Source organism: Misgurnus anguillicaudatus, chromosome 20, assembly GCF_027580225.2.
Source record: "Misgurnus anguillicaudatus chromosome 20, ASM2758022v2, whole genome shotgun sequence".
Classification (NCBI taxonomy): Eukaryota; Metazoa; Chordata; class Actinopteri; order Cypriniformes; family Cobitidae; genus Misgurnus; species Misgurnus anguillicaudatus.
Genome location: NC_073356.2, coordinates 22342230 through 22353988, shown reverse-complemented (window position 1 = coordinate 22353988; position 11759 = coordinate 22342230). Strand labels below are relative to the sequence as shown.

At 39.2% G+C, this 11759-nt stretch overlaps 2 protein-coding genes across 2 annotated transcripts; one reads left to right on the top strand and one right to left on the bottom strand.

Moving 5' to 3' along the window:
- crtap (cartilage associated protein) lies at positions 1-4662 on the bottom strand. Its single transcript, XM_073858310.1, has 7 exons — positions 3984-4662; positions 3210-3359; positions 1863-2034; positions 1654-1782; positions 770-915; positions 472-555; positions 1-275 (listed from the first exon to the last, which is right to left on the bottom strand). Exons 1-7 carry the CDS (start codon positions 4440-4442, stop codon positions 219-221), a joined length of 1197 nt encoding a protein of 398 aa, XP_073714411.1. The 5' UTR covers positions 4443-4662; the 3' UTR covers positions 1-218.
- Positions 4663-4949: 287 nt separating this feature from the next.
- On the top strand, positions 4950-10935 carry fkbp9 (FKBP prolyl isomerase 9). The gene is made up of 10 exons (XM_073858309.1): positions 4950-5396; positions 6017-6159; positions 7036-7225; positions 7808-7953; positions 8039-8228; positions 9108-9253; positions 9340-9526; positions 9664-9809; positions 10210-10373; positions 10486-10935. The coding sequence occupies exons 1-10, from the start codon at positions 5191-5193 to the stop codon at positions 10663-10665; spliced, it is 1698 nt and encodes a 565-aa protein (XP_073714410.1). The 5' UTR covers positions 4950-5190; the 3' UTR covers positions 10666-10935.
- The last annotated feature ends 824 nt before the right edge of the window (positions 10936-11759 follow it).

Here is an 11759-nt window from a genome sequence, read left to right as displayed (position 1 = left end):
AATAATCAAAAACCTTTATTAAAACAATCCAACATCAAATAAAACATGAAAATCATTTCTTTCAAAATTGATTTAGACTGATCAAATTTTTACTAAGAAATATAACTGTAAACACATTCCAATCCCCAAATAAATACAAACACTAAAATGGTAAACAATAGATAATACCTTTATGACAATTTTTCACTTATCTATTTTAAATTCTGTGCAAATTCACATCATTTTGAGTTTTGCTCAGCATCAAGAAATTCATCAAGAAACTCTAAGACTTCACCCTGAAACAAAGAAAGTGTGGATGGTTGGTTGTATGATAAGGTACCACAAATGAAAATGCAATCTTTATCTTTGTAATTCGTTATTTTAATACAGCAGCCACTAGAGGGCAATATGACACAGTAAACTGCCTACGCACTATTAGCATGGGCTACATCCATGTGGTCACATGTATTACTACAAGCAGTGAGTTCTCACCTCATCATCCTGATTAAGTTTGTGTTTGGCAAACTCCAGCAGTTTTAGCTGTAATGTTGTCTGATTGTGGTACCGCACAGCCTCCTGTCAACACATTATCAGAACATAACACGTTTAAATTTTGCATTTGGCAGGCACTTTTATCCATTCCAAGTTTCTTTTATCCAAGTGCATTCCAACTACACTTTTTTTTTCGTTTTTGTGTTTCCTGGGATCAAACCCATGAACTTTGTGTTGCTAACACAATGTTTTACCACAATGTTTAAGTTTAGCTTTATCATTGTGACCATGCACGTACCGCTCTAGGAAAGAAGTCATCATCAGCAAGGCCAAATTTTTCTTTATGGAAACGATAATATTCCACATTATTCTTCATCACCTCATCATTGGGATCGAAGAGCATGTAGCTGGACACGCATGGTACAGCATTCTTTAGATCATTCACTAAAAAAAGAGACAGAAAAGACTGAATTTTTATTTTAAATATATACAATGGTCACAGATTTTGAACCCCATTGTATTTTTGATATGTCAGTTATTCACATTCAATGCTTATTATCTGTACATTAACTACAGGAGGGACTTTCAAACTTTTTAAACGTATTATTATGCCAGGGTCCACCAAATTTCGAGGGCCCTTGATGCGAAGTTTGTCACAAAATGTATGTAGCCCGTCATGTGTGTGGTTCATAATTCCATAATATGTGTTCTGCGCGTCGAGTGAGCCTATGTGCATCACGTGTCTTGTCAAAATAAGTGCCTGTTGCAGACGCGTCTAAAGGGTTTATGATAAAAGAGACACTCGCGTTTGCCAGATACTCACATAATCTCATGCGTAATCAGAGTTTACTGTTAAGGGAGTCCCTTGCGTGTATTTTGTGAACGTGAGCGTCTCTTTTATAATAAACGGTTTTGACGCGTGTGCAGCAGGCACTGATTTTGACGAAACACGTGATGCACATGGTTCGCATGACGCGACAAACACGTGTTTTGAAAACACGAGCAACACACATGACACTCCGAACACATATTTTGAATTTGCGCCCCTCGGATGAGCAGTCACGAGCCCCCACAGTTTTTATGTATGAAATAAAATGGTTCCTCTGAAATTTTCTGGGGACCCCCTAGAACCTCCTGGGGGCAGTTTGAAAACCCCTTATCTAGAGAACCCTCCTGACTTACATTTATAATAGGCAAACTGGAGGTAGTGGTACATTGTTGCTACAAATTTCTCGACAACAAATCCACCAACAACTGGTGTCAGCTCAGCTTCGCAGGCAACCTTTCTCTCCAGAACCTCGGTGTAATGATCTAAAGAGAAAACAATGATATATTATTCTTTCAGTTAAAGCTACACATGCTTACATTGGAGATGGGTGATTTATGCCGACCTGCAATAGAGGGGTAGAAGTCCTTGAAGTCTTTGATTTGTCTGGATCCCTCTGAAGCAGCGATACACTCATCGTATACCTTGTAAAAGTCTCTTAGTGCCAGCTCCATATCTGAGACTGACGTTCTGAAGTTATTACCATTGTACGCCCGCACGGCTCGGACGAACAGCGTCTGAACAAGATGAGATTAACCATGATGTTAAAGGACAAGTTCGGTATTTTACACTTAAAGCCCCGTTTTCAGATTGTTTATGATGAAATAGAACGGTTTTGAATGAAATTTTGACATATGATGCTGCCCCGAGAATTTTCGGGTGTTTGTTGTATCAGCCCCCACCTCTACAATGGCTGCATAGGTGCACTGGAACAATCCTTCATAAAATGCATTAAACTTTCGTTTACAAAGACGTGAAACTCACCGAGTGGTCAGGGGTGTTCACTGATATGCTCACACAAAAATCGCTGCAAAAGATGCTTTCCAACAGGTGTTTTACCATTTGTTGTAAACATTTGGACCTATTTATCCAAACATCTCACACCCGTATATTCTTCCGTTGAGAGCTTGAATAATAGACACTCCAGCCCAGTTGGTGGCGATAATCCACCTTTGCCAATTGCAAGAATACAAACAAAGTTCCCGGTGCGGAGTAATACCGTACCTCACAGCACATCTAATACAAGTCAATGGAGTTGGACAAAAACTACGATAAAACCTGTTGGAAAGCATCTTTTGCAGCAATTTTTGTGTGAGCATATCAGTGAACACCCCTGACCACTCGGTGAGCTTCATGTCTTTGTAAACGAAAGTTTAATGCATTCTAGGAAGGATTGTTCCAGTGCACCCATGCAGCCGCTGCAGAGGTGGGAGGCGATACAACAAACACCCGAAAACTCTCGGGCCAGCACCATATGTCGACACTTCAAAACCCTTCTATTTCATCATAAACAATCCGAAAACAGGGCTTTAAGTGTAAAATACCGAACTTGTCCTTTAATTACAGCCCTATATATTGTATTCAATGCACATTTAACTGAGCTTGGAGTGTTAGCTTTATTATGAAATAGGAAGTGTTAGAACTCTGCAAAATTTAGTACAAAGTAAGAAATAAGATATTGCGAAATGTTATTTTTTAATATCAAATTGTCACACAGATTGTTGTTACAAAAAATAGTATTGTTATGTTTAATTATGACTAAATGTCTCACTAAATGTTTCACTAAAAGATAAGGGGGTATATAAGCACTCTTTCAATCAACAATATAGTAGGAATTATATGAAAATGTAATTTTCCAGTTGATCTTTAAGGATTTGCATAGGCAATGTTGTGTGAATGGGACCGGTCTTACTTCATATGACTTGGTCTCCAGGTCTTTCATATGATCCTCAGAACCAGGCAAGCTCTTGTAATAGTTCATGTTTCTCTGCATCATCTCATCATCAGGATGTTTCAGGAGGAAAGTGTGCGCAGCAGACACGGCCTTGGCCAGATTATTACTCTGGAAAGATTCATAATAATCCATTTAGTTTTATCTTGGTATCAAAGTACAATACCAAATGTTTTTTTTGGACATGGTAGGAAATACCAGTTTTTTTACATGCACCACAGTATAAAGCAAATTACCACGTTTTTACCATCTAATACCATCAGTGTGCCATGGTACTGCCACAGTACATTTGTAAAAGTAAACAAACATTAAGTTATTTCAGCTACCCACATTTTAAAATGATGTGTTGTTCCAACCCATAGGTTATTTTAATCCATTGGTTGGGTTTGTCCCTATCTGACCCAACTAGGGGTTGAGCTGACAAATACTGACATTACAAATACCATTATGAACTATTACTGTAGCTGTTTACCAATTACACTATTACAAAATGTATTTATGTTTGTATTCTGGGTCTCTTGAGTAGGATTTAATGGCGTTATTGGTACTTCTCACCAAAAAACCCAACACATTATAGACCCATGCACAGACCAAATATTGCATTTTATGATCAAACCAATACATTAAATCCATTATAATGGTGAAGGCTTCTCTTTTGTTTTCAGTGGGGACAACTTTAATAAAGCATGTAGGTGTGGTGTATACCAGTAAAAGTTTATCTACAGTAGACTTACTTTTAAAGTACGCAAACTGTAGGAACTTGTAAGGTTCGCGTTTCTCAAACTCCTCTATAGTTTCTCGGCTGGGAAGCGTCTGTCTGAAGGCTGGTAAACCCTGCTTACATCGCTTCAGACACTGCGCGCGCTTCATCACGTTACCGAACGCGTGCAGCTCGGGGAAGTCTGTAAAGCGAGCCTCGTCGTCCAGACGCACCGTGCTGCAGTTCAGATTGCAGAAGGCCTCGCTGTCCCGGAGCAGTCGGTACAGGCGGAGACTCACCTCCAGGAACTCCACGGTCTCCGGCCACTTCTCCTCACCGTACTGGTCCAAAGCGTGACGGTACGCGGATTCGAGTGGCATGAGTTCCTGCCGTGGGAAACTACGAAAGTTGTAGTTCTCATACTGCGCGAGAGCGCAGAAAATAAAACTTAATAAGAGAAACGCGAGTCTCACAGACTGCGATGAGGAGGTCATCGTCGGATATGGGAATGCAAAAGTGCGAGTTTGAGCGAGCAAGACCCGCCTGCAACCTTTCCACGTCCCCAAAGTCGGCCCGTTCCCTTCCCCCTTTCATCCAAAGTAAACTAGCACTGATTTTCTTTTTTACTACTTAAGTAAAGCAAACGTTTTCACGTTGTTAATTTTGTGTATTTGCCTTGCAGAAAAGTTTGAGCATGTATTAGCCAACATAAAGCATATTGATTTAAAATAATAGTATACGCAAAGAAGATGTATGTAGCTATTAAACGGAATAGTTTTGTTTGCACCTTATTTTTTATATATATATATATATAAAATTGCAGCATTTATAAAAACCGACTTCACAATAATAATAATAATGGACAAATTGTTGCATATTAAGCACTGATTTACTATAAAATTAAACCAAGAAAATACTTATAAGCCTGTTGCACTGTATCACAGGAACGTTACAATTACATCTCATAAAACCCCCACCACATGAGACGCCCATCTGTGTGCCACGTAGAAAACATTCCTGCCTCCAGGCCTGCGTTTCCGCATTTCCCTAAATTTCAGCCCTATCCTGCGCATTTCCAATGTAAAGTGACACCGGGTCCATAGGAAGAAGAAGTTTGAGAAGCCGTCCGTCCACCGCACATTACCACGTCTACACTGTTGTGCGCGCGAGTGTTTGGTAAACTCTGCTGCAGACTGAGCAGGAGAGGCGCAAGCAGATTCTTCGGTGGGACATTAACGGAAGATGACACGGTTAACGGTCCAAATGATTTTCCTGGCTATACTTGTAACTTTTGTGGCGTGCAACGCGCCACCAGTACCGTTAGATGACATCGTGATAGAGAAAACGTTCACCCCGGAGCGATGCGACCGGACGGTGAAACCGGGAGACTTTGTTCGATATCATTATATCGGCACGTTTCCCGATGGAAAGAAGTTTGATTCTAGTTAGTGCAACATCCTTGTTGGTCATCTTTTCAACTGAATTAGCGAAAAATGAAAATTCTGTTATCATTCCCTTGCCCTAATGTTGTTTTAAACGTGTGAGTTTCTTTATTCTGTTAAACACAAAAGAAGATATTTTGATAAATGATGGTAAGCGCATAGTTGACGGCACCCATTGACTTTCATAGTATTTGCTTTTCCTACTATGAAAGTCAATGGGTACCGTCAACTGTGTGCTTACATCATTTATCACAATGTCGTCTTTTGTATTCAGAATAATAAGGAAAACCTTACAGGTTCAGAACATCGTGAAGGTGAGGAAATTATGTCAGAATTTTCATTTTTAAGTGAGTCATCAATGCTTAACCTAGTTTACAGTCTGGTGACCTTACAGCCACGCACGCAGGGCCACAGGCAAAGCTGATTTGTTAGTCTTAACATTTTCTTATGGGAAAATCCTGTGTTAATAGCTTATTTGAATGAATGAATGTGCAGAATAAATGCATAAGTGATGAATGAGTTAATAAATTAAATAATGAATGAATGAAAAATCTGTAAGATTAGGTGTGGTTAATGTAATTTACAAAATACAAAGAAACTATGTGTTTTTCATGTGTTTGCAGTTATGACCGTGGCACTACCTATAACGTGGTTGTTGGCCGGAAGAAGTTGATCGCTGGAATGGACAAAGCTTTGGTGGGCATGTGTGTCAATGAAAGATGGATGATCAAAGTCCCTGCGGAGCTCGCCTATGGAAAGAATGGCTATGGTAAACACAAACCTATTTTACTTCTTTAGCATAAATGTAAGATTTGTACTTTACCATTTTTGCCATCAGATGTCTGTCTGTATTTAATCAACTTTTAAATTTAAAGGGATAGTTCACCCAAAAATGAAAATTCTGTCATTATTTACTCTCACGTTGTTACAAACCTGTATAAATTCCTTTGTTCTGATGAAAGAAGATATTTTGAGGAATGTTTGCAAGCAAACCGTTTGTGAGCCCCATTGACTTCCATAGTAGGAAAAAAATACTATGGAAGTGAATGGGGCTCACGAACATTCCTCAAAATATCTTCCTTCGTGTTCAGCAGAACAAAGAAATGTATACAGGTTTGTAACAACATGAAAGTGAGTAAATGATGACACAATTTTCATTTTGGGTTGAACTATCCATTTAACAGATAGATGGCACTACATAACATGCTAATGATTGAAATCCTTTAGGGCCTACAATACCCATGATACTTTTCAAGTCCTGCCGAGAGGTGCATTGGGGGTGGGTGAACAGTTAGGGGCGTGTATCCCACAGGGAGTGATCTGAGGAAGAATGTTGATCCTTGTCCACTTGTTGAAACTTGTCCACTTGTGAAGATGATGTGTATCTGCCCGGTGCATTTACAAGAATGAATGAAAACACACAGATTTGTATAATCAACTGCACATGAACACAACAGACTGAAAGTTTGTTTAATCTGAAACACACTCATGTCCTTACAGCTGTAGCCGGTTGCATAAACATAGCCAGGAAGTTAAGACTTCTAGTCTGACCAACTAGCAATCAGTTAGGGCTATTCCATCTTTATGTAACTGACTTAAAATAGTTTGTGTTATTTCTCACAATGTCTCTGTAATTCCTTGTCAGGTGACATAATTCCCCCAGACTCTGTCCTCCATTTTGATGTGTTAATGTTGGACATTTGGAATAAAGAGGATAAGGTGCAGATACAAACCTACTATAAACCAGAGGAGTGCAACCGCACGGTGCAAGTCTCTGATTATGTCCGTTACCACTACAATGGTACTCTACTCGATGGCACACTTTTTGACTCCAGGTGAGATCATTTGATATACAGTAGCAGATGTTGTAATTTTGTGTAATCTCACAAAAAATATGGACAATTGAAAATTTACTGTATTAAATTATTTAAAGGTGCAGTGTGTAAATTTTAGCGGCATCTAGTGGTGAGGTTGTGAATTGCAACCAACAGCTCAGTCCACTGCTCACCCCTCACTTTTGAAACACATAGAGAAGCTACAGTAGCCGCCACTGGACAAACATGTCATTGTCGGAGACAACTTAGTAAAAAAGTTTGTCCATTAAGGGCTTCTGTAGAAACATGGCCGCCCAAAATGGAGACTTCCATGTAAGGGGACCCTCGGTGTATGTAGATAAAAACGTCTCATTGTAAGGTAATAAACACATAACGGTTCATTATGAAAGGTCTTTATACACCCCTGATAATATAGTTTTGAATATTATTTTGCTTTTCTGTCAAGAGATCCTTTAAAAATTACACACTGCACCTTTAAGTCTTAAAAATACCACCAGTGGTAATTCCAACATCCCCTTTATGCAATAAAATAATTTGGGAATAACATCCATCATTAGTTATTCTAATTCTTTAATTCTGCAGTCACACACGAATGCGCACGTATGACACTTACGTGGGTATCGGGTGGCTTATTGCGGGAATGGACCAGGGACTTCTGGGAATGTGTGTCGGAGAAAAACGCATCATCACCATGCCACCTTTCCTTGGCTATGGAGAGAATGGGGATGGTGAGTTATCTTATTAATACATATAAACACAGTATTAAATATATGTAAAGTGAGTGTTACAGCATCCGTTTATCTCGTCTCACAGGAAGTGACATCCCTGGACAGGCCTCTCTGGTGTTTGATGTGATTCTGTTGGACCTTCATAACCCTAAAGATGAAGTCACAGTAACGGTACAATCGCTTCCGGATCCCTGTCCACGCAAGAGCAAAACTGGAGACTTCATGCGTTACCATTATAATGGAACATTGTTGGACGGGACATTCTTTGACTCCAGGTAAACACCCTGTACTTTAAAGGGGTCATATAATGCGATTTCATGTTTTCCCTTGTCTTTGGAGTGTTTAAAGCTGTGCATATTGAAGATCCGTAAAGTTGCGAAGATTAAAGTCTCAACCGGGTGTGCCTCATATGTCTTGAAAAGTGAAGGCACTGGCTCTTTGATCGGCCCCTGGTGGCTGGCTGCAGTACAAGTCATAAACCCCGCCCTCTCCATTCAAACGAATGGGACTCTGCTCTAAATAAAAAAAATATTTAGGCTTCCAATAAAAATTTCCGAAAGATGGTTTTGGTCCTTTAAGGTAGTTGTTATCACGCTGATATATGTTCAAGTGTTCATTTTTGTGCGAAGTTTCATTTTAGCTAGTAATTTGATGATATAGAAATGGGGCGTGTCATTATGATTGGCGTGGTTGAATTGAGTGTGCAAGCGTTTGGGCGGAAGTTTGATACCGCGGCTCCACCTCCTGCTCCACAGATGATTCCTTCTGCGCATGCCTTGGCCCCCTAACTGCCGTTTTTACGTAACATGGCGGCAACCATGGTCGGACATTTTTAGCTTCAATTTAATACAATGGAAGGAGGCGACGTCGCATCGTCCATCTTTTTTTACAGTCTATGGTCTCAACCCAAAGAGAGTGAAGACTGCAGAAAAATGTGCTATGTGATAACTCGTGCAATAAAAAGTTTGTATGAAAAAGTTTTTTTAAATCAATTTAAATAATAATAAAATATAAAAAAACTTTAAATCAGTCTCTTAAAGTATTTAAATCATACAGTGATAGCAAGCCATAATTATATGCTTATAAATTCTGCTTATCTTGCTGCCCTACCAACCACATATTAATTTTTAAGTTTGTCTTGATGTGTATTTTAGTTACTCGAGGAATCAGACATATGACACATACATTGGGAAAGGCTACGTAATCGCAGGAATGGATCAGGGTCTTATGAATGTGTGCATTGGAGAGCGGAGAAGAATTACCATCCCGCCGCACTTGGGATATGGTGAAGAAGGCACAGGTATGTCTATGTGTCTGTACATTTGTGCATTGCATAATCACTTTTTACTATGTGTTGCAACCTTCATCCATGTCTCCCTTCTACAGGAACTAAAATCCCTGGCTCAGCTGTGCTGGTGTTTGATGTCCATATTATTGATTTCCACAATCCATCTGACAAAGTTGAAGTCACCAGTGTAAAGCCTGAAAATTGCACCTACAAAGCAAAAAAGGGTGACTTTGTAAAATACCACTACAATGCCACACTCATGGATGGCACTCACATAGGCTCCACGTAAGTTGCAGTTTTATGCTTTTAAATCATTTTGTAAATCAAAGTACTAATGAGACTTTTAGTGCTAATTAGTCATAGTAAAAATGTTTATGTCGAAATTCGTGTTTTTAACACAATGTATGTTTGTTTAATTGCAGGCACAGCTTTGGTAAGACGTACAATGTGATTCTGGGTAATGGACAGGTGGTCATAGGCATGGACGAGGGACTTATGGGAATGTGTGTTGGAGAGAAACGCAGGCTAGTTATTCCACCTCACCTTGCCTATGGAGAGAGGGGAGTAGGTAAGATGGTCTTCCTACAGTCACAAAAACTCAAAACAGACAGTTATATATAATGCAAAAAAACCCTTGACAGTGTATTTGATTCTGGGGAGAATGTCTCTAGATCACAACACGAGACAGGTTAACAGTTAGTTGAAGTCAATTAAGTTTATTATTGTTGAATTAAAAAGATAAAATGTTAAAACAATGTTTGGGTGTGTACTGGTTTGGAGATTTGCAATTTGCTTTGTATCCACCAGAGGGAGGCAATAGAAACCTAATGCAAAGTAGTGTCATCTAATGCATCTAGTTATTTTCCTTACCTTGATTCCCTGAGAAAAGGGAATGAGACATTGCGTCAGAAGCTGAATTTGTGAATGCAGTGATTTTCTAAAGTAGCCTATTTACCATTTATGATCAGATGGCGAGGTACCTGGCAGTGCTGTGCTTGTGTTTGACGTTGAGATGATCGACCTGGAGGAGGGCCTTCCTGACGGCTACATGTTTGTGTGGAACACTGAAGTCTCACCAGACCTTTTCAATGAAATGGATAAAAACAAAGACAAAGAGGTGGACCGTACCGAGGTAATGACTTTTATTACATTTGACTGCATGCTTGTTTGTGTCTAGCCCACATATATTTAATGTCCCTAACTTCGTTTTCTCTTTCTCCTCGTTTGTCTCTCCCTTCCTTCAGTTTTCCGACTACATCCTCCAGCAAGTGGCAGAGGGCAAAGGTCGACTCGCGCCAGGTTTTGAACAACCACGCATAATCGATAATATGTATGATAACCAAGATCGCAACAAAGACGGACGAATCACAGAGGAGGAGTTTAAACTCAAGGCAGATGAAGCAACTACTCATGATGAGTTATGAGGACAGACTCAGGGATGGTGGGTCGTGATTGGTCGTGTGGTTAACTATTATAATTAGCGGGAGAGGATTAATGATGTCGGATTTACAAGTGAAGTTTCACTCAGTGTTGTTGATGAGAAGTGTGCATGTGTGGATGTGCTTAATTGTGTTAATGTATGATTTTTTATTTGTCTGTCTGAATGTGTGTACAGCTTTGGATTGACGCAGATGTGGAAAACAATACTTTGTAAAAAAAAAAAATCCCTTAAAATAAACACATTCCAACCCCAATTGGTTGACATGTAGTTATTTAGATAACAACAATAAAAATGAATTAAAATTTAAAAGAATTGCCTTTCAAATGTCAAGCTTATCACCAGCGCCTCTATTGTTCTTCAATGTTCCCTTAAAAATACAATATTTCTCCAACCTAATCTACAAACAGAAGTTATGTAAAAGCTTTCAGCTTCCTCATTCCTCAACAAGCATGTTTACTTTTTGGGCTATTACATGTTTGTATATTAACAAAAAAATTGCAAGAAGTGGTACATGTTGAACTGGCCTATTGCTTTGCAGATGCCTATGTTTTTTGATTACATTAAGACAGTGGTTCTCAAACTGGGGTCCGGGGCCCCCAGGGGGCCCCAGTTTTATGACATTTTACAAAATACATAATACATTTTACAAAATACAAAATACATTTTACAAAATACATAAATTTATCATTAATTCTGTGTAATTAAACCTTAAAAAAATAATAGTATCATTTAATATGTTTTGTTTAATTAAGATGTTACCTTTTAGAACAAATTTGTCATAAATTTTCTTTGGGGGGGGGCCGCGAAGGAATGCACTGTACACAAGGGGGGCCGCACACTGAAAAAGTTTGAGATTCACTGCATTAAGATAATGTCACGTCTTTACATATTAGTCAGCTGTATGGGTCAACAAACCCTGGCTAAATATAACATGTGTCCGTGCGTGCCAGGTGTTTTTATAATTCTTTGTACATATGTGAGTGTGTGTTTAGAAGGTGTGTTGTGTACTGATAAGAACTGACTTTAAGCCGGAACTGTCGTTACTACGATGCATACATTAGGCGTGCTGGACTTCAT